The sequence below is a fragment of the Hippopotamus amphibius genome, chromosome 3 (genome assembly GCF_030028045.1).
Source record: "Hippopotamus amphibius kiboko isolate mHipAmp2 chromosome 3, mHipAmp2.hap2, whole genome shotgun sequence".
Lineage (NCBI taxonomy): Eukaryota > Metazoa > Chordata > Mammalia > Artiodactyla > Hippopotamidae > Hippopotamus > Hippopotamus amphibius.
The window spans coordinates 152,120,137-152,143,098 of NC_080188.1; the positions used below are offsets into that span (position 1 = coordinate 152,120,137).

The 22,962-nt window shown below is 36.7% G+C and overlaps 1 protein-coding gene across 10 annotated transcripts in view; it reads left to right on the top strand.

The window, feature by feature from the left end:
• The window catches only part of RGS7 (regulator of G protein signaling 7), a 650,352-nt gene that overhangs the window by 595,909 nt on the left and 31,481 nt on the right, over positions 1–22,962 (top strand). For 8 of the 10 annotated variants that reach the window (XM_057728890.1, XM_057728894.1, XM_057728889.1 and 5 more), the window contains 3 exons: positions 13,792–13,866; positions 21,179–21,277; positions 22,605–22,666. In XM_057728890.1, the coding sequence (XP_057584873.1) occupies positions 13,792–13,866; positions 21,179–21,277; positions 22,605–22,666 (236 nt within the window). The remainder of the gene's footprint in view (positions 1–13,791; positions 13,867–21,178; positions 21,278–22,604; positions 22,667–22,962) is intronic. The other 2 variants (XM_057728895.1, XM_057728891.1) reach the window with 1 other exon arrangement.

Genomic DNA, 22,962 nt, shown 5'->3' on the forward strand with positions numbered 1-22,962 from the left:
ATTTTTTTTAATCTTTATTGGAGTATACTTGCTTTACAATGTTCTATTAGTTTCTGCTGTACAGCAAAATGAATCAGTTATATGTATACCTATTTCCTCTCTTTTTTGGATTTTCTTCCCATTTAGATCACCACAGAGCTCTGAGTAGAGTTCCCTGTGCTATATAGTAGGTTCTCATTAGTTATCTATTTTATACATAGTATCAGTAGTGTATATAAGTTAGTCCCAATCTCCCAGTTCATCCCACCCTCCACTTTCCCCCTTGGTATCCATACATTTGTTTTCTGTGTCTGTGGCTCTGTTTCTGCTTTGTAAATAAGATCTTCTACACCAATTTTTTTCAGATTCCACATATATGCATTAATATATATTTGTTTTTCTCTTTCTGACTTACTTCACTTTGTATGACAGTCTCTAGATCCAACCAGGTCTCTACAAATGACCCAATTTCATTCCTTTTCATGGCTGGGTAATATTTCATTGTATATGTGTACCACATCTCCACTGTTGATGGACATTTAGGTTGTTTTCATGTCCTGGCTATTGTAAATAGTGCTGCAATGGACATTGGGGTACAAGTGTCTTTTTCAGTTATGGTTTTTTCCTGGATATATGCCCAGTAGTGGGATTGCTGGGTCACATGGTATTTCTATTTTCCATTTTTTAAGGAGCCTCCATACTGTTCTCCATAGTGGCTGTATCAATTTACATTCTGACCAACGGTGCAACAGGGTTCCCTTTTCTCCACACCCTCTCCAATATTTATTGTTTCTAGATTTTTTGATGATGGCCATTCTGACTGGTGTGAGGTGATACCTCATTGTGGCTTTGACTTGCATTTTCACCACACCATCTCCAGTATTATTTGTAGATTTTCTAATGATGGCCATTCTCACTGGTGTGAGGTGACATCTCATTGTAGTTTTGATTTGCATTTCTCTAATAATTAGTGATGTTGAGCATCTTTTCATGTGTTTGTTGGCCATCTGTGTGTCTTCTTTGGAGAAATGTCTATTTAGGTCTTCTGCCCATTTTTTGATTGGGTTGTTTGTGGTTTTAATATTGATCTGCATGAGCTATTTGTATATTTTGGAGATTAATCCTTTGTTAGTCTTTTCGTTTGCAAATATTTTCTCCCATTCTGAGGGTTTTCTTTTCGTCTTGTTTATGGTTTCCTTTGCTGTGCAAAAGTTTTTAAGCTTCATTAAGTCCGATTTGTTTTTTTTTGTTTTTATTCTCATTACTGTAGGAGGTGGGTCAAAAAAGATCTTGCTGTGATTTATGTCAAAGAGTGTTCTGCCTATGTTTTCTTCTAAAAGTTTTATATTGTCAGGACTTAACATTTAGGTCTTTAATCCATTTTGAGTTTATTTTTGTGTATGATGTTAGGGAGTGTCCTAATTTCCTTCTTTTACATGTAGCTGCCCAGTTTTCCCAGCACCGCTTATTGAAGAGGCTGTCTTTGCTCCATTGTATACTCTGGCCTCCTTTGTCATATTTTAGGTGACCATAGGTACATGGTATCTCTGGGCTTTCTATCCTGTACCATTGATCTATATTTCTGTTTTTCTGCCAGTACCATACTGCCCTTTTTTTAAAAAATAAATTTATTATTTATTTATTCATTTATGTATTCATTTATTTATTTGCTGCATTGGGTCTTCATTGCTGCTTGCGGGCTTTCTCTAGTTGCAGCGAGTAGGGGCTACTCTTCATTGCAGTGCACTGGCTTCTTATTGTGGTGGCTTCTCTTGTTGTGGAGCATAGGCTCTAGATGCATGGGCTTCAGTAGTTGTGGCATGTGGGCTCAATAGTTGTGGCTCATGGGCTCTAGAGTACAGGCTCAATAGTTGTGGCACACGGGCTTAGCTGCTCCACAGCATATGGGATCTTCCCAGACCAGGGCTCAAACTCATGTCCCCTGCATTGGCTGGCAGATTCTTAACCACTTCACCACAAGGAAAGCCCCATACTGTCTTGATTACTGTAGCCCTGTAGTATAGTCTGAAGTCAGGGAGCCTGATTCCTCCAACTCCATTTTTTTTTTCTCAAGATTGCTTTTGCTATTCGATGTCTTGTGTTTTTCCATACAAATTGTGAAATATTTTGTTCTAGTTCTGTGAAAAATGCCATCAGTAATTTGATAGGGATTGCATTGAATCTGTGAATTGCTCTGGGTTGTGTAGTCATTTTCACAATATCGATTCTTCCAATCCAGGAACATGGTATATCTCTCCGTTTGTGTCATCTTTGATTTCTTTCATCAGTATGTTATACTTTTTTGCATACAGGTCTTTAGCCTCCTTAGGTAGGTTTATTCCTAGGTATTTTATTCTTTTTGTTGCGATAGTAAATGGGATTGTTTCCTTAATTTCTCTTTTTGATCTTTTGTTGTTAGTGTATAGGAAGAGGAAAGATTTCTGTGAATTAATTTTGTATCCTGCAACTTTACCAAATTCATTGATTAGCTCTAGTAGTTTTCTGGTGGAATCTTTAGGATTTGCTATGTATAGTGTCATGTCCTCTGCAAAGAGTGACAGTTTTACTTCTTTTCCAATTTGGATTCCTTTTATTTCTTTTTGTTCTCTGATTGCCATGGCTAAAACTTCCAAAACTATGTTGAGTAAGAGTAATGAGAGTGGACATCCTTGTCCTGTTCCTGAACTTAGAGGAAATCCTTTCAGGTTTTCACTATTGAGAATGATGTTTGCTGTGCGTTTGTCATATATGGCATTTATTATGTTGAGGTACTTTCCCTCTATGCCCACTTTCTGGAGAGTTTTTATCATGAATGGGTGTTGTATTTTGTCAAAACCTTTTTCTGCATCTATTTAGATCATCATATGGTTTTTATTCTTTAATTTGTTAATATGGTGTATCACATTGATTGATTTGCGTATATTGAAGAATCCTTGCATTCCAGGGATAAACCCCACTTGATCATGGTGTATTATCCTTTTAAGGTATTGTTGGATTTGGTTTCCTAGTATTTTGTTGAGGGATTTTTGCTTGTATGTTCATCAGTGATATTGGTCTCTAATTTTCTTTTTTTGTGATATGTTTGTCTGGTTTTGATATCAGGGTGATGGTGACCTTGTAGAATGAGTTTAGGAGTGTTCCTCCCTCTGAAATTTTTTGGAAGAGTTTGAGAAGGACAGGTGTTAACTCTTCTCTAAATGTTTGATAGAATTTGCCTGTGAAGCCATCTGGTCCTGGACTTTTGTTTGTTGGAGGATTTTTAATCATAGTTTCAATTTCATTACTTGTGACAGGTCTGTTTATATTTTCTATTTCTTTCTGGTTCAGTATTGGAAGGTTGTACCTTTCTAAGATTTGTCCATTTCTTCCAGAGTGTCCATTTTCCTGGCGTATAGTTGAGTGTAGTAGTCTCTTATGATCCTTTGTATTTCTGCAATGTCATTTGTAACTCCTCCTTTTTCATTTTTGATTTTATTGATTTTTAGTCCTCTCCCTTTTTTTCTTGATGAATCCGGCTAAGGGTTTATCAATTTTGTTTATCTTCTCAAAGAACCAAGTTTTAGTTTTATTGATCTTTGCTGTTGTTTTCTTTGTTTCTATTTCATTTATTTCTGCTCTGATCTTTATAATTTCTTTCCTTCTACTAACTTTGGGGTTTTTTTTGTTGTTCTGCTTCTTTCTCTAGTTGCTTTAGTTTAAGGTTAACTTCCTTATTTGAGGTTTTTCTTGCTTCTTGAGGTGAGAATGAATTGCTTTAAACTTCCCTCTTAGAAGATTTTTGCTGTGTCCCATAGGTTTTGGGTCATCATGTTTTCATTGTCATTTGTTTCTGTGTATATTTTTATTTCCTCTTTGATTTCTTCAGTGATCTCTTGGTTATTTAGCAGTGCACTGTTTAGCCTCTATGTTTTTGTGTTTTTTAAAGTTTTTTTCCCTGTAATTGATTTCTAATCTCATAGCATTCTGGTCAGAAAACATGCTTGATATGACTCCAGTGTTCTTAAATTTTTCCGAGGCTTAATTTGTTACCCAAGGTGTGACTCAAGAATATTCTGTGTGCACTTGAGAAGAAAGTGTATTCCACTACTTTCGGGTACAATGTCCTATAAATATCAATTAAATCTATCTGGTCTATTGTGTCATTTAAAGCTTATGTTTCCTTATTTATTTTCTGTTTGTATGATCTTTCCATTGGTATAAGTGGGGTGTTAAAGTTCCCCACTATTTTTATGTTACTGTTGATTTCCCAGTTTATGGCTGTTAGTATTTGCCTTATGTATTGAGGTGCTCCTATGTTGGGTACATAAATATTTATAATTGTTATATATTCTCTTTGGATTGATCCCTTGATTATTATATAGTGTCTTTCCTTATCTCTTGTAACAGTCTTTATTTTAAAGTCTGTTTTATCTGATATGAGTATTGCTTCTCCAGCTTTCTTTTTTTTTTCCCAGATCTTTTTCAGAATATAATTGCTTTATAATGCTGTGTTAATTTCTGCTGTACAATAAAGAGGATCAGCTATATGTATACATATATCCCCATATCCCCTCCCTCTTGAGCCTCCCTTCCATCCTCACTATCCCACCCCTTTAGGTCATCACCAAGCATCGAGTTGATCTCCCTGTGCTACACAATAGCTTCCCACTAGCCATCCATTTTCCATTTGGTAGTATATATATATCAATACTACTCTCTCAATTCATCCCAGCTTCCCCTTCCCCACCACCCATGTCCTCAAGTCTGTTTTCTACATCTGCATCTTTATTCTTGCCGTGCCACTAGGTTCATCAGTACCTTTTTTTTAAGATTCCATGTATATGTGTTAGCTATGGTATTTGTTTTTCTTTTTCTGACTTACTTCACTCTGTATGACAGACTCTAAGTCCATCCACCTCACTACAAATAACTCAATTCTGTTCCTTTTTATGGCTGAGTAATATTCCATAGTATATATGTTCCACATCTTCTTTATCCATTCATCGGTCCATGGACATTTAGGTTGGAAATATACCATGTTCTTGGATTGGAAGAATTAACATTGTTGAAATGACTGTACTACCCAAAGTAATCTACAGATTTAATGAAATCCCTATCAAATTACCAATGGCATTTTTCACAGAACTAGAACAAGAAATTTTACAATTTGTATGGATCCAGCTTTCCTTTCATTTCCACTTGCATGGAATATCTTTTTCCATCCCCTCACTTTCAGTCTGTATGTGTCCCTAGGTCTGAAGTGGGTCTCTCATAGACAGCATATATACAGGTCTTGTTTCTGTATCTATTTTAGCCAGTCTGTGTCTTTTGGTTGGAATAGTTAATCCATTTACATTTAGGGTGATTATCAATATGTATGTTTCTTATTACCATTTTATTAATTGTTTTTATGGGTCTTTTTCTTCTCTTATGCTTCCCACCTAGAGAAGTTCCTTTAGCATTTTTTTGTAAAGCTGGTTTGGTATTGCTGAATTCTCTTAGCTTTTGCTTGTCTGTGAAGCTTTTGATTTCTCCATCTAATCTGAATGAGATCCTTCCTGGATAATCTTGGTTGTAGGTTTTCCCTTTCAACACTTTAAATATACCATGCCACTCCCTTCTGGTCTGCAGAGTTTCTTCTGAAAAATCTGCTGATAACCTCATGGGGATTCCCTTGTATGTTATTTTTTGCTTATCCCTTGCTGCTTTTAATATTTTTTCTTTGAATTTAATTTTTGTTAGTTTGATTAATATGTGTCTTGGTGTGTTTCTCCTTGGGTTTATCCTGTATGGGACTCTCTGAACTTCCTGCACTTGGGTGGCTGTTTCCTTTCCCATGTTACGGAAGTTTTTGACTATGATCTCTTCAAATATTTTCTCATACACTTTCTCTTTCTGTTCTTCTTATGGGACCCCTATGAGTCAAATGTTGGTGCACTTAATGTTGTCCCAGAGGTGTCTCAGACTATCCTCAATTCTTTTCATTCTTTTTTCTTTATTCTGTTCCATGGCATTTATTTCCATCATTCTGTCTTCCAGCTCACTTATCCGTTCTTCTGCCTCAGTTATTCTGCTATAGATTCCTTCTAGTGTATTTTCACTTCAGTTATTGTGTTGTTCATCACTGTTTCTTTCTTCTTTAGTTCTTTTAGGTCTTTGTTAAACATTTCTTGTATGTTCTCAATCTGTGCCTCCATTCCGTCTCTGAGATTTTGGATCATCTTTACTATCATTACTCTGAATTATTTTTCAGGTAGGTTGCCTATTTTCTCTTCATTTATTTGGTCTTGTAGGTTTTTACCTTGCTTCTTCACCTGTAACACAGTTTTTATTGTCTCATTTTTTTGTTGTTGGATGGGGCTGTGTTCACATCTTACTGGTTGTTTGGCCCAAGGCTTCTAGCACTGGAGTTGCAGGCAGTTGGGTAGAGCTGGGTCTTGGTGCTAAAATGAGGACCTCCATGAGACATTCTGATTAACATTCCCTGGGATCTGAGGTTCTCTCTTATTCCAGCAGTTTGGACTTGGCACTGCCACCACAGGAACTAAGGCCCAACCCCTGGCCTGTGAACCAATCCCACAAGCCACTCGGTGCAGTGGGTGGGAGGGGAGAAAAAAGCAGAACAATAACAATAAATAAAAATAAATAAAACTTAAAAAAAATAAAATAAAATTAGTAAAATAAAAAATGTATTAGAAAAAATAAAAATCTAAATGAAAGAACAACAACAAGGTAAAACAGAACCATAATAGCAAAAAGAAAAAAAAAAAAAGCTGGAAAACACCTTGACTGTGTAGGGGCAGGGCTTATGCAAGGACTGGGCCAGGGATTGGGAAGGCCGGGCAGAGCCCACATGACTGGAAAAGGCCCTGGGTGGGGAGGGGGGGTCCTGAGGCTCAGCTTTGATAGAGAGGACCTCTGAGTGCCAGTGCAGAGGGTCATGCCTGGGAACCCAGCAGGCTCACTGGGGCCCAAGTGGGTGGGAGAAATTCTGGCTGTGTTCCCTCTGATCGTCCAATCCTCAGAAGCTCCCTCCTCATGCCTGCTGTTCCCCTCCGCATAGGTGGACACCTCCTGAACGTGGGAACCCCTCTCTTTCCCCAGCCGCCCCTTAGGGGCATTGATCACATCTCCCCTTTACTTTTCCTCCCCCCTCCATACCACACCCCCAGGACCCAATCAGCCAGAGGGAGTGTCCAAAGTGGAGGATCAGGCCCAGGACCTCAGCAGGCTCCCCATTGCCCCTGTGGGTGGGGAAAATGCTAGCTCCATTCCTTTCCGATCCTCTGATCTCCAGAGAGTCTCTCCCTATCCCCATTAATTCCCTCTAGGTGAGTGGGTCCCTCTGTGCATGGGAACCCTTCCCCTTCCCCTTCCCCCAGCCACCTGTCAAGAGGCACTTGTCTCATCCTGCTTCTACTTCTTCTCCACCCTCACCACTGCCCTCCATGTCCTACCCAGTCACTTGGGGATTCTTCCTGTCCCCTTAGGTGTTTGGGCCCCCCACCAGCACCTGGTAGGTGCCCTAGTTGTGAGGAAACAGAACCTCCATGTATTCCTACTCCACCATTTTGACTCTGCTCCCAGAAGTTTTTAATTTTAATGAAGTTCAACTTATCAATTATTTCTTTCATGAATTGTGCCTTTGGTATTGTATCTAAAAATTCATCACCAAACCCAAGGTCACCTAGGTTTTGTATATTATCTTCTAAGAGTTTTATAGTTTAGCATTTTACATTTAGGTCCATTTTTGTGAAAAACATAAAGATTGACTGCATTTTTAAAAAATCTAAAGTATACCAAGTCACTTTCGTATTTAAAACCCTCCAATGACTTCCACTTATGTTTAGAATTGAACCAAAGATTTTACCGTGGTCTGTAATTTCTACTTAATTTAACCACTTTCCACAACTCCAAGCTGTCATGGTACATTTCCCTCCCCTCTGCTACAGTAGGCTTCCTTGTGCCTCTTGACATGTGAAATTCATTCATAATATACGTTGAGGTAGGATTACTTAATTAATAACCTATAACCAACAAATAAGATTGAGTAGGAATCAAATGAGTAAATATTACAGAGGAGAGTGAATGGAAGGAATTCTAGGGTAACTGCCACAAACAACTTCTTTCAGTTTTTGTGTAGCATTTAGTAAATTAGTGGGTCAGCAAGGCTGAAAGGGATCAGAAGCTAAATCAATTGGCAAGTGTCCAAGAACAGAAAGAAAAGTTTGAATTGGATCTTTAAAAAATATCTTGAGGTTGAGCACTTCAAACATCTAGAATTAGTTTGTGTAAGAGTACGGGATCATTTTAATTGAGGTTCAGTACTTTGCAAACTGAATTTTTAAAACTGGTACAGTGCTACAGAAGGGCGAATTGTTTTCAATAATGTAGTAGTATTTGAACCAATAATTAAATATATTCAAAATTTTAGTTTTCCCAGAGTTATGTCTGATTTTTTAATTTCCAGGAATATGTGTATCTCTTAATATCAGCTCTATATGTCACCTCATTCTTAAATCTCCACTTATTTGTCACTTAGGACATTGTTTTGCCCATTTACACATCAGCTCCAGTGACTGAATTTAAAGAGTTTTTCTCCATTACTATTAAGAGTGCAGCTCTTCACCAGAGGATCCTTAAGATATCCCATGTTATCCTGAACACAAGTGTGCCTTCCACTACAACTAATAAAAATGCATTGTGTCATGAGAGGAAATAAAGGATTTTTAGATTCTTTTAAATAAAATATCAATAGTGAAACCAAGAATTCCAGCTTCTGTTTGCAACTCATTAAGACACTCAAATGAACACTATGGCAGTAATATTTCTCAATATTATGCTCCTGTTGCCCCTTCAGGAATGGATTCCAAGACATTAAATTCTGCTTTTAATAAATAATATTATATTAGTGTTGCAACACAGATTAGTTCTGTTGAAAATAAATCCACCTTTGAATTACTGGAAATAATGTATGATTCTTTTCTAGGCCAATGTAAATACAACTTTATTATTCCTTAAATCCAACAATACTGTGTACTTAATATTATATCTGTAAAATAGTACATATTTGAACATTTTTACTGAGTGCCTACTTGGTAATGTTAACCTTATTTATATCTTATTGGGAAGATATGTTTTTTACTTTAGAAAACTAATTTATTCATAACATTTCAAGTGGATCTGGTGCCACCTAGTGGTATATGTTATATATGCTTCAAAAAGATAACTGCCTTTTTAAATTACCAAGGACAATAAGGTCTTATTGGGATCAAAATTGCTTAAAAACAAAATTTTTAAAAATATTTATCTAGGGACTTCGTAGGTGGCACAGTGGGGAAGAATCTACCTGCCAATTCAGGGGACACAGGTTCAGTCCCTGCCCCAGGAAGATGCCACATGCCGTGGAGCAACTGAGTCCATGAGCCACAGCTATTGAGCCCATGTGCTGCAACTACTGAAGCCCACATGCCTAGAGCCCGTGCTCTGCAACAAGAGAGGCCACCGCAATAAGAAGCCCGCACACCACAATGAAGAGTAGCCCCCACTCACTGCAACTAGAGAAAGCCCATGTGCAGCAACGAAGACCCAACACAGCCAATTAAATAAATAAATAAATAAATAAATTTATTTAAAAAAAATATTTACCTGCCATGTTGGTGAAGACCAACACAATGTACATAAGAATGGATGTCTGAAATGTTCTGCTGTTGTGTAATGCCTTCTGCCAACTTCTGTCCAGTCCTTATGCTCCCAATTGTGATGATTCATCTGTCTGGCATCCTTATTATATTAGTGGAATATTGAGGTATGGTCATACCTTCATTTTTATATCTTATCACTTATCACTAGATCTGACAATTAGATACAGAAATAAATTTTCTTAAAATTATTTTAAAAAATCCTCCCCCCAAAAGTATTGCCATATTTCATTCACCACAGTGCTTGATTTCTGAAAGCACTTATTTTGCAAGTATCAACACTAGATCATGATGTTAATTATTCAAAAATGTACTAGATGATTTTGAGCATCTAAGCTTTTTTAATCTTCAAGAATCCCCTATTTAACTTAGACACCAGAGATCTATCTAAGCATTAGCTGTTTTAAGGGGCTCTTTAGAAATGAAAGGAAGCTGGAAGGCCACAGAGACGTGCATCTCAGGTCCAGTTTATTATTTTAACCATTTTGCCATGAGCAAAAAATTTTGAACTGGCATATTTCATTAGCCTGGAATGGGAGCAGAGTTATAGGACTTTGCCTCAGTATTCAGTCTTCTAATAATGTTTACTTTTAGGATCAATGCCATCTTATTAATTTGCTGATTAATGGTGTTAAGAATTGATTCAAATAGAATTTTAGATGTCTCCTAATGGCTCATTAACTAAATTTGAAAGGCCATAATCTTTTAACTTTAAAATGAAAATTCTGATTCTCTTTGAGACTGCAGTCAGATACATTCTATGCAAGGAAGAAAGAATCTTTCCACTTTTTCCTGCCTTCAGTCATTGACAATTTCTGGGGCCATTTATCAGTACCCATTTGGTATGGCTTGGTATGACGTAAGATTGATTTAGAATTCTAGCTTATAACAGAAGGAGCTTTCAAGTTATATTAGTTCAGACTCCTCATGTGTATAAAGAAAATATATTTTCTGTATTTTTTTTTAATTGGCCTATTTTTCTCAGAAACCCTTTTGAAAGATAGTTTTCAAAGTGTGTGCTCTGCATGATGCAATCATTTAAATCATCTGCCAGGTAACTTTTGGATAAGTGATCATACTTTCAATTATTTTTCCACCTTTCCCCACTGTTATGCAAGGTTGTTTTTGATAGGAGTTTAGGGTACAAATGTTTTATTTTTATATGATCTCATACAATGTGGGATAAGGGCCAACCATCCACAAGGCTTCTTCTAGCTTCTTTCTGATTTCTGCTATAGCTAGGTCAGTGGAGTCTATCCCTAGGACTGCTATCATGGGGGTACCATCTTATCTTTGGGCGTTCACTGTGGGAGTTTGTGTTCCAGATATTTGCTCCCAGCCTAAAATCCCTGCACACCTTGGCATTTGTCTCAGCCTCAGGCTCCTATCCACCTATTAATCTTCTTAGAACTTCTGCCTCCTTTACTACTGAGGCCTGCAACAAATTCTGGATCTCTTGCCTGCTGCATACAAGCCTTGGGAAACACTATTTCAGGCTCATCTCTCTTGCCAACTCCAATCGTAATGATTCATGTCAGTATGATAGCATGTGGTGATTCTTCTAGATATATAAATAGGACTAGCTATCCCACTCACACATTACAGGCTCCCTCATAATTGTCTGGGCATTTCTGTCACTCTTTTCATTCCCCCTGGGTTTTCTTCTCCAGAGGAGGAAAACAAAGATACCTGTTGAGTGCTGCATCTTACCTTTATTTTTCTTTTTCCCCAGTCACAGAGGGACATGCCTTCCTTTTCCTATATATCATATCCTCATTTATCCCACTCCTTAACATATAAAATGGTATGTACATACAATGGAATATTACTCAGCCATAAAAAGGAATGAAATTGGGACATTTGTAGAGACACGGATGGACCTAGAGACTGTCATACACAGTGAAGTAAGTCAGAAAGAGAAAAACACATATTGTATATTAACACATATGCGGAATCTAGAAAAATGCAACAGATCAACCAGTTTGCAAGGCAGAAACAGAGACACAGATGTAGAGAACAAACATATGGACACCAAAGGGGGAAAGTGGGGTTGGGGGGGAGATGAATTGGGAGATTGGGATTGCTGTATATACATTACTAATAAGAAAAAAATCAATTTGTATACTTTAAATATATGCAGTTTATTGTATGTCAATACAATTTTATTGTATCTAATATATAGAAGAAAATCTTCTATGATCTATCTTGCCATGCTTGGCTCTTGATATGTTGATAAGAACTTAAAGAATTTCAGTGCCTATCCTTCCCCAATGAGCTTAGGGGTAGAAGGCTGCAAGGAAATGGAAATTGAATAGGAAATGAACATACATTGCTTTAATATTTTAAAAACATTGTCTTTGTTTCTTCTAGATCAATAGTTGTGAATCCTGGCTGCGTATTAAAATCACCGAGGGGAGGGGGTTGTTGGTGGCGGGGCTAAAATATACTTGTGCCTAGACCAGCCATAGAACTTAAATCAGAGCATCAAACATTGATCAGCCTGATGCTGACAAAGTCTAAGTGCATTGCTCAGTGTCAATTAGTAAATGTCTCACGCGGAAGAGTGCAGTTCCTTCTTCCTACACTTCCAAGCAGACCACGGTGCTGAACCAGCTATTTCTATTCTTAAATAGATACGTAAACCAAATTTATAGTTTATTTAATGTTTATAGGGCAGTGTATTATGGTATATATATTTTACATATAACTTACAAAGAAAAAGTTTAAGAGAAAAATGCTTCCTTCATTTACTTCTTTACCCCTTATAACATTATGGTGGGGTTTTATCAGGAGAGGGTTCTTTAAGGCAAATGTCCTCTGTCCTCATTATACAGAGAGCTAATCCCTATTGCTTACCAGTGCTTGCCCAGAACTGCTTATTTCTCTAATCACATCAGTGCTGCCTTTTGCCCTTCCCTCCACCCCATCCCAACACCTCAAAAGCATTTTTTCCGCATTCGTATTTTCTCTGGAGTCACTTTCAAGGATAACTGATGTTGTAATGATCTTGCAGTCTGTAGGTGGAAAAAGAGAGAAATTGAGCAGAGATGTGCAATGTAATAAATCTTACTAGTACCAGAAATTCCTACATCCTATATCAGAATTTGAAAGTAAAGGAAACACAACCATGTAACTGCTAACTTCCAATCAATTCTAAAGGATAAGTGATATCTAAGGATCTTTCTAGATTTAAGATCCCAAAGTATTTTTTAACCTCCTTTCTTCTGTTTCCTGATTCATATTTTCTCTCCCCGACCTCCTCTCTTTCCTATTCCTCTTCCCTTTCTCCTCCTCCCTCTTCCTTTTTCTTTCCCTTCCTCTCTTCTTCTCCAAATATTAAAAAAAAAAAGCTTTACAGCTCTTTGTTTCTTTGCAATAGAATGATAAATCTGGCAAAATGATACTCCCGTGGTTTTCAAAAAACAAGGAGCAGGCTGTCCACACTTTTCCTCCAACCCATGCTGTTTTAAAGGCGTTCACCTGCCTGTGGGAAAGGAAGAACAAAAGTCAGAAGTTCCTGAGAATAGGCCTGCTATATTGATTACCAGTTGCTTTCTTCATCTTCTTCATTTTAACCATTAACTCCATTGTACATTCTGTCCATAGAAGACAAATATTCCAAGTCGCCGGATTTCATGAATCATTGTAGAGAAATTACTCTGGGATTTGAGCTGGTTCAACTGAATGCCATTGAATTTCTAACTTAGAAAAAGCAAGCGACCATCTAATAACAGTGTCATCTCATCTAGAGAGGGTACACTCAGGGAAGTTGAATGCAGGTAGCAGCTGGGGGTAACACCCCATTTGGTCTCTGGACACCCTTGCTGTAAATCGGTTGGGTTAGCAGCTGTTAATACCAACACTCACTTTCACATGCAAATATCTTGCATTTCTTTTTCCTGTTTCTCTGGAAGTTATTTTAGAATGGTATCTGAAGGCTTTTAAACTTGAGGAGTAAAAGAGTGCAAAGCATTTTATCCCTGGCTACTGCCGAGAGAAGTGGCTGTATCCATTTGGAAAGGGCTACACGGATTTGTGTCATCACAGCATTTGCTCAGGCTCTGGAGAGTGAGTGCACTGATCAAAAACTTTCACTCAAAGATTCCTTTGTCTCTCTGTTTTCCATTTCTAGCCTGGATGTGTAAATACCACTGAAGTAGACATTAAGAAGTCATCCAGAATGAGAAATCCACACAAAACACGAAAGGTAAAATCCACATTTGTTGTGCTTATCTTGGTAGTGTGTTGTACTGCTTAGAGGATGTCAAACACACAGAAAAAACCTTTTCTTCCATTTCATGAGTACCTTCTAGCATCTTCCTTGCTCTTCCTTGTTGTTTGGCTAGAAACAAATCTGAAAGTTCAAGCCCTGGGCTTCTGTCAGTTCCTCTCTTCACAGGAAATAGGTCCCATCCTGATTCTCAAGTGTGCCAAGGTCCCAAAGTGTGGGGGTGGCTATGACAAGATAAGGATGCTGAGAGAAGAGTCATTAGCAGAAAAAGGTATCTCTTTCAGAGCCCAGGAAATGAGGAAAAGCAGATAGAGGTTATCTGAGAAATAGTGGTACTCATGAGAGAAGGGCATTGTTGGAGAAAAATATGAAGAAAAAAAGACATCATCATAAAGATGTTTAATTTTAGATACTGTATGAGGACCACATTTTAATATCAGAATTTTGTGACACAACTATAGAATAGTGGTTATAGGTTCAGGATCTCTTATCTGAGGAAGTATGTAACAAAAACAAAATACTATCCTGAATTCAGTGACATTTAATATAATCATTTGAAAACACATTGCAGAAGTATCTACATTTTTAAAAAGTAGCACATACATGTAGAAGGCATTTTTATTTATTTCATTAAAAAAAGCTGATACACAAAAGAATGTCTGGCCTATAGCAATCACTCTGTGGACACAGCTGAAGATCAGTGCCACTAGAGCAAAGCATCCCACAAAGTTCAAGACCTTCTCTTTCATGTCTTTTTACTTATGCAGCTTTTTCCAGGGTATGTGTCCCAGCAGTAGGTACTAAACATTTTTTGTAGCCTTATTTCTTAATATCTTTTTCTTCCATCCCTAGAAACATAGCATTATGTTCAAAGGCCCCAATATGGTCCAAGTAACTTTTCTTTCTTTGAAGACAGTTTACCTTGATGTTAGGATAAAGAAGTCACAGGAAAAGTTACATAAAATCCATTCAGATGAGGTGCTCCAAAGCTTTTGCCCCTAGCATATCTCTGAGAAAAAGAGGCAAGGCCAGACCAAAGCAAGCCTGTTGGTCCTTCTCTCTTATGATCAGCCCTACTTAGCTCCTCTCATCCTCTGTTCACAGCATGGCCTATGTGTACAGGGGCTAGCTTTGTGGAACCAAATTCAAAAATTCAGTCAGCTCTCCCAAGGTGGATTAATCCACTTTACTACTTTCTGAATTTTGAAGAGTTCACAATACATTACTTTTTGTCAAGTTTCCCCCAACAGACACCAGAGATATGCTCTGATTCAGAAGAGACAGTATATAGATTGATAGATAGAACTTAAAGATTACTAAAGTAATTGTTTACACTCTCCCATTAGCACTCAGTGATGATATCTTACCTGTGCTTCACATTGCATCATTCTTTTTGAAAATTTGGGAAGCATTAGTTTGCAGTGTTGCTCTTCACATACCTTCAGCCCTCACTTAATGGTAGAAAAACATAAGTCATAGCAAAGTGAAATGTTGTAAAGAGATGGAACCATGGAGCTCAACTCTGTCTGGGTTGTAGCCTAATTTCCTGTGAATCAATAACAGTAGAACTACAGAGCCTAACAGCAGAGCTGTATAGCACTAAAATTACTAGAGAAGAAAACAAAAATTTTGCGGAATGCAAATAGCATGCCTACCTTTGTTTTCAACAATTGGAGAATAGTAATTTTTTCACCTTCTGATAAATATAGCTTGTCATAGTGAGAAGTGCTGAACTTGCTATAATTTTCACCAATAATGTTACTTTACATAAAAGGTTATAGGGTTCTAGCCACATACTGGTTTGTCTTTTACAATTATCACCACTAGTGCTTTAGCTCATATTTGGCTAGGAACAGGAATGATGAATTCAATCAGCAGATTTAACAAGTCTCTACTTTATGCCGGATATGTACCTGTCTTTAGGTATTCAGTGACAAACGGGACAGGCATGACCTTGCTCCCATCGTCTAATGATAGTACACTTATTGAGCAAGCAGACAAACAATTGTGTGTGTGTGTGTGTGTGTGTGTGTGTGTGTTCTATACACATATATACACATAATTTTGTTAAGTGTCATATACTAGTCTGCTCTGGCTACTCTAGCAAAACACTACAGACTGGGGAACTTAAACAATAAGAATTTGTTTTCTTACATTTCTGGAGATTAGAAGTCCAAGATCAAGGTGCTGGCAAATTTGGTTCCTGGTGAGAGCTCTCTTCCTGGCTAGCAGATGGCCGCCTTCTGGCTGTGTTCTCACATGGCAGAGAGAGAGAGTTTGGTATTCCTTCTTCATCTTTTAAGGGCACCAGCTCCGTAGGATTAGGGTCCCACCCTATGACCTCACTTAACCCTTATACCTCCTTATAGACCCCATCTCCAAATACAGTCACAATAGGGGTTAGGGGTACAGCATATGAATTTGGGAGGGACACAATTCAGGCATGTTATCAAAGGAATTTAAATGGTTTGTGATTCTAAATTGCCACACAGTTTTAAAATGAATAACTTGACAATAAGACCAAACAGTTCCACCATACTCTGAAGATTTCACAGCTCTGTCCAGGAGCAAGCAGTTCTATGAGTCTAGACAGAAATGGCAGAGGCCAGCCTACCACCTCTGGAAACTGCCTTTACCTTCTGCTGTTAATTGGAATGTGTCCTTTGCTCCTTTTCTTAGCTAGGTGATCACCCTGTGTCTTATACTGCTGCTGGTAAGGAAGTGGAACCCCTGGATTGTACTTCATCTTTGAAAACAGATACTGTCCTTAGCGAAGAGAGCTGCTGTTGCATTCTTTGGAATGCAACTGTGATAATATTTCTTGTGATTATATGTCATAGAATAAAGGATATATATGTCAAGAATAAGGGACCAAGTGAATCCCTAAAGCAATAATTTAGCATATGTAACTAAAGAATATCAGCGTTTTGGATGTTATATTTAATTGTTGAATCTCAAATATGTTTGTCAAATATGTGAAAAGAAGGCTTGGATGTATGTCTGATTTTAAATATTTTTACATATTTGGGATTAACCAATGTTTAAATCTGTCTTTTTAACTTGAATATATTTTACTAAAATACCAAGAAATAAGTAAAATGTATATCCTCAATTTTCTATGAAGGAATGATAATATAGCATAAGTGGAAATAAATCAGCCTAATCTAGGCAAATTTTAGAATCAGATGGATTTTCTTCAGTTTGATTCTAAAATTTTAACTATAATAAGTTAGGCTATGTATTAGCCAGGGTTCTCCAGAGAAACAGAACCAAAAGTATGGAGATATATAAATATCTATATATAGAGAAAAAGAGAGATTTATTTTACGGAATCAGCTCACACGATTGTAAGAGGCTTGGCAAGCTCAAAATCTGATGAGGTCGGCCAGTAGGCTAGAGTACGAGGGAAGGATTGCCATCTTGCTTGGAGGAGGTAGCATTTCCTCTTGCAAAATTTCCTCTTGCTTGGAGGTAAGTCTTTTTGTTCTATTTAGGTCTTTAACTGATTGGATGAGGCCCACCCACATTATGGAAGATAATCTGTTTTACTCAGAGTCCACTGATTTAAGTTTTAACTTCACCCAAAAAGCATCCTTATAGAAACACCCAAAATAATGTCTGATCAAATATCTGAGCACCGTGCTCCAACCATGTTGACACATAAAATCATCCTTCTATATGACAATCACTAGAGAGGTCCTAGAACAACACGAAACCTAAGGAAAATGACAGAAGCATTTGTGCTTATGTGACCACACCCACACTTTGGATTGCTTCCTGTAACTCCAGAACCCGTATTTCAAAACAACAGTAAGTTGTTTACTGTCTCATTATCTTTTTTTCCTCTGTCACCTTCATTTGGACACAATGGCACTTAATATTTTAGTTAACAGCTGAAGTGCACATCCTGGAAGAACACTTAGCAAATTCATGATTAAATGTCTAGTTTTCCTGATATTAATGCAGTGGTTATAGCTATTTATACATGAAAAGATTGGTATTTCTTTAATTCCATAGCCTAAATATGGAAATTTAAATTTTAATGTGTTACATAACAGAATAAACTGTTCATGTCTTAGAGCAGCACGAAAGTGTTTTAAGTAAAAGTACAATAAATTTTCAGGCAACAGAAACTCTGTTCAAAATAGATAAAAGAGGGGACTACTCTAAAACCTTGGGAGTATGCAGGGGCAGAGTTAGCCCTGGATATTACTGGACACAGGGACTTGGGCACTGGCAGAGCTCCCTCTCATTCTTCTCTAGTCTCCTTTCTCTGCTCTCACTCTTCTTTGGCTTCCTCCACGTGCCATCAGGCATGGTCACAATCATTCTCCAGTTCAGCTGAGCATCCAAAGGAAAGAGAAATACCCCACCCCCACCCCCGCCTGGCCATCACCAGTTAGAAAAATCCCAGAAATTCCACTCCACATAAAAAGGCATAAAAGCTTCCTGCACTCTTTAGTTCTTATTTTTAAAGCCCCCTTCCCTTGACCAAAAAAAAAAAAAAACGGAGAGAATTTTCTTTTTCCTAGATCTCTTTTGAAATGGAAAGGGAAATCACATATGAACAGATTTATGTAGAAAGTCAAATCTGTTTCATTTAATGAATAACCTACTTAGTATTCATTTGGATGGTACCACATTTGAAAAGTGCTGATCCAGGCACCCTGGGGGATAAAAGGGTGTGTTAATCAAGTCAAAGCATCTTGGTTTAGTAATTGTCTTTGCTATTAAAATTTAAAATGGATCCCAATTAGTTAATTTGATTTTCCCCCATCTGCAGATATTAAGACATTGAGACAATTTTATTTCTCTTTCTCTCTAGTCCTACCTACCCTGTGCCAAGATTTCTAATACATTTAATTTTTCTAAAAAATGCAGATCCTTTTACATTGCAAATGATCCTCATAACTTGTCAGCCAAAATAGGATTAATTTTCTTGCCTCCTTTATCCATAAACTAAGCCCTGAATATAAAATTGCATTATTCGTGGCTATTTTCACTCTAGCCAAGAATCAAAGAGCTATCACTGGTCCCCAGAAAATGAAGGGCAACCCTGAATGATGAAAGAGAGAGTTCACAATGTTTACTTACATGTAAGACAAGAAAGGAAACTCCCCAGTATCCTCAGAGCCAGTGACCAGCCTGCTGGAAGACTACTTGAAACAACAGTACCCAGTGGTTTGGGTCTTATGTGGAACTTCATGAAGACCATATGAAATGCATGCATATTGAAATAATCATAGAAATGTAGAGCTAGAAGATAATTCATGGATCATTTTACTTCTGTGATGCCATAAATTGTGGTATTTTTTCTAGAAATCTTTTAAATTATTTTAAATCTTAACCAAAACCTTACTGCTAGAATTGTCAGCTATCTTGTCTTAAAAGCATGTTTTTACATGAACTAGAGATTCCTATTAAAGAACTTTAAGTAATTAAACTAAAGTAAGCAGGAATGGAAAGTTCAAACCTTAGAGTCTTTTTTATGTTCTTTATCCAAAATTAGCATGATACGACTGAAAAAATAGCAGACATTGGAAATTATGATTGTTTCATAATGGGTGATCTTTCACTTGCCTAATTTTAAAATATCTGCCTCAACTGTTATTTCAGAGTTCAGAGGGTTATGTTATTTAATCAGCCTCAAACACAACTAGTAGTAGTTCGTGCAGACCTTTTCTGTTTCATCAATGGACATTGTCTCCTTGTATTCTAGGCACTTGTCATTCTTTTGTTTCATGATACTTCTCACAGTTTTAATTGTATGTTTATTTGTGTGATTCTTTGTGTAACCAATGAAGGAGGAAGTATACCTATTTTCATTTAGATCTATATCCCTAAAGCTTAGCATTATATCCAATATATAGTAGCTCTTCAATAAATATTGAGTGAATGACGAAAGGAAAGAAAAAGAGACAGTCCAAGTCATTTAGTTAAGTCCTGTTAATAATTAATTCACAGCATATGTGCTACTCCTTGGGTTGAAAAGTATGCCCAGTAACAAGAATTGAGTTTCAAGAGGCTGGGGCTATGCAAAAGAGGGAAGAGTGAAGGACCTACCAAAGATAGTCTAAAAACCAAGTCAAAAGTGTTAAAAATGGGCTAAAAGCAAAATAATAGGGAGTCACAAGGGAAAAGGGCCCAGGTATAGAGCCAAGAGGTTAACATTAAGAAGAAATGGAGTCAAAGTGGAAACAGGTTAGTTAACAAAACACATCTGAATTTAGAGTTACTGGTAAGGTTGGTGATGGGCCTGAAAATTGGCTTGGTTAAGCATCTACCCTCATCTGATTTCAATAGTTTCTTTCCACTATTTGGTAACTTTAATTTTGTGGGGCTCATGAAACTTTATCATGTCCTCCTCCTTCATCCTCATGTCCAAAGAAAAAGTGCTCAGTAGCTAACATTAAATTCTTTATTTTAAAGTAATAACACTTTGAAATTAAACAAAAAGTGATTTGGCCTCTCCCTTGAGTTGACCTGTGAAATGTCTCACCTTCAGTTGGGGGTGAATTTTTGTTCCTTTAAGTCTCCAGAGCTTCATTTGTGTTTACTAAGCAATAGGCCTTTCTCAAAAAAAGAGCATTCCTAAATAGTAGGTTTGACCTTTTGACAAAATAGTAAAGACACACTGGGACATTAAGGATTTCCAAGGTGTGCAAAACCTTAGGGGTCACTGATGTTTGCAGGTGGCACCCAATAGAACCAAATGACAAGGCCAGCATTGTGAGCTAAATAACCCAATGTTGAGATGGGAAGGTAGGAGCACTCTGGAGTGTCTTGGATCATACCATCAGAGAGCAAATCAGCACTGGAATTCTTAACCTAGTCTCTCTTTAGTACTCCAGTCCTTTCCTATGTAAAACAACTCGGATTATTTTTACCTTTTTTGGCTTATTACATTTTTATTCTATTCTATATCCACCTCTATTTTATTCTAAAATCAATACTTATTAGATGTTATGTTGTATTGTCATTCCCCAACTTAGTACTCTCAGCCTACCTCCATATTTTATCACATTTACCTGGTTTTTTTCATATAATTAGTTATTCTGTCAGTAAATAATCTAATCATGTATTTTTCCCCAAAAGCTGTGCTTCTGTTTTACATCCATATGACATTTATGATAGCAGTGCCTTTTGAATTTTGATAAGAAGCTTAATCCAATATGCAGCAAAGCTTTGAGTTACCTTACTGAATATATAACATGCAATTACCTTTTAGAAAGTCTGTGACTCTAAATGGTATTTTGTCCTAACATATTTTGTTTTTATTTTAATATAGTCTGTCTATGGTCTTCAAAATGATATTAGAAGTCACAGTCCTACCCACACACCCACACCGGAAACTAAACCTCCAACAGAAGATGAGTTACAACAACAGGTGGGTCAACATGTAATAATGGTTTGCAGGGTAAATGGTTTACAGAGTAGCAGGTATGAAGACCAGATGTTGATGTTAATAGTAGGTATTTTAAAAACTGATTTGTAGGATTGACTTTCATATAGAAGATTTGTAGTCAAAAGGTAATTTTAAAATATATAGTCACTTGAAAAGATATCAATATGTGGAGATAGTTTTCAAAACCCTTCACTCTTTAATTCCCCAAATCCATTTTCCTCTAACCAATTTTAAAAAAATCACACATTTTGGTGTGCCTCAAAAGCTGGTTACAAAAGTGTAAAGCAATTATATTCCAATAAAGAGCTTAAAAATCACACACACTGATTTATAGGTGCCTCCATTATTGAGTTATTTTATACTCCAGAACTCTGTCTTAAAGAATGAGAAGATAAGAGGTTGGTGACATTAGGTCATGTGTTTTCCACCTCCAATCATGTGACGTGATCTTCACAAAAAAAAGGACAGCTTATAAAAAAAAAAAAAAAAAAATACAGCTTACTCTTGTTTCTGCAGTACTGATCTCTATAAGACTCTTGAAGTTTTCCCTCATTAGCACTGACAAAGAGTGATGGTATGTATTGCTTTTTGTTTCATCCATTGATGAATAGCTTTGGCTCCAAGTAATATTTCAAAGTGCACAATTGTCTCATATCAAATCAAAGTTAAATCTCTTGGTTAGTTAAGTCATGGGACTTTTTCTCCTTTTGCTTATTTTCCTCTGATATTTTATTGTAACATGGTTTATCAATTGTGTAATATATACTTTTTCTAGTATATTTATAATCACCATGAAGGAAAAGTAATTCAGAGGGTTTTAAATTTTCCACGTGTTATGTCCATATGAGAATTTGTATTGAAATGTTGACAAAATTATTCTTAAAACAAATATCATTGATGCTTTTGTTGGGTTAGTATTAGGAAGTAGGGTTTATTTTGAATTACAGTAACAAATAGCAAATGATTTATTTTCTGAATTTAATGTTTGAGGGAGAAATGTGTTTCTGATTTGCATAAATGCTTAAAATTTCTATAACACTTTTAAAATAAAGTTACATTTTGTTGAAGTGGGCATAATGTTCAAATTCATTGCTGTTCTAAAGCAATATGGGTTATGTTTACATTCAAACAGAGTTTAATTTTTTGTTAACTCTTTCAAAGCCCTCATGTTTGATTTTTTTCTAGACTTTGAAATTTTACTGGCTGAGAACATATTCTTGTTTAGAATTGCTCTGTCTGTTAGAATTTAGAGTTGAAAATTGTGAGAATATCACTACTTATGTAACTATTTCTTTTTCTCTTTTTTCAGATAAAATATTGGCAAATACAGTTAGACAGACATCGGTTAAAAATGTCAAAAGTTGCTGATAGGTAAGTATTGCAAGACACCCATATGAATGAAAAATTTTTCATGTGACAATTAAATGTGCTCAATATGGTAAGAGAACTGGAACCCATTAAGAAATATTATTTTCTTTTTCCTTTTTGAGCAAAGAACTTTCAAGGAGCTCTTCTGTTGTACTTCAAATGGCAGAACGATCATTACCATCTTAGGCCTGTAGAGGCTCACTCTTGGTGCCACCAGAATCCAACACAGAAGATAATTCCAAGGAGTTGAATCTTTTCACTCCTGCTAGTAGAAATGAAACTTTCAATTTATTAAGTTA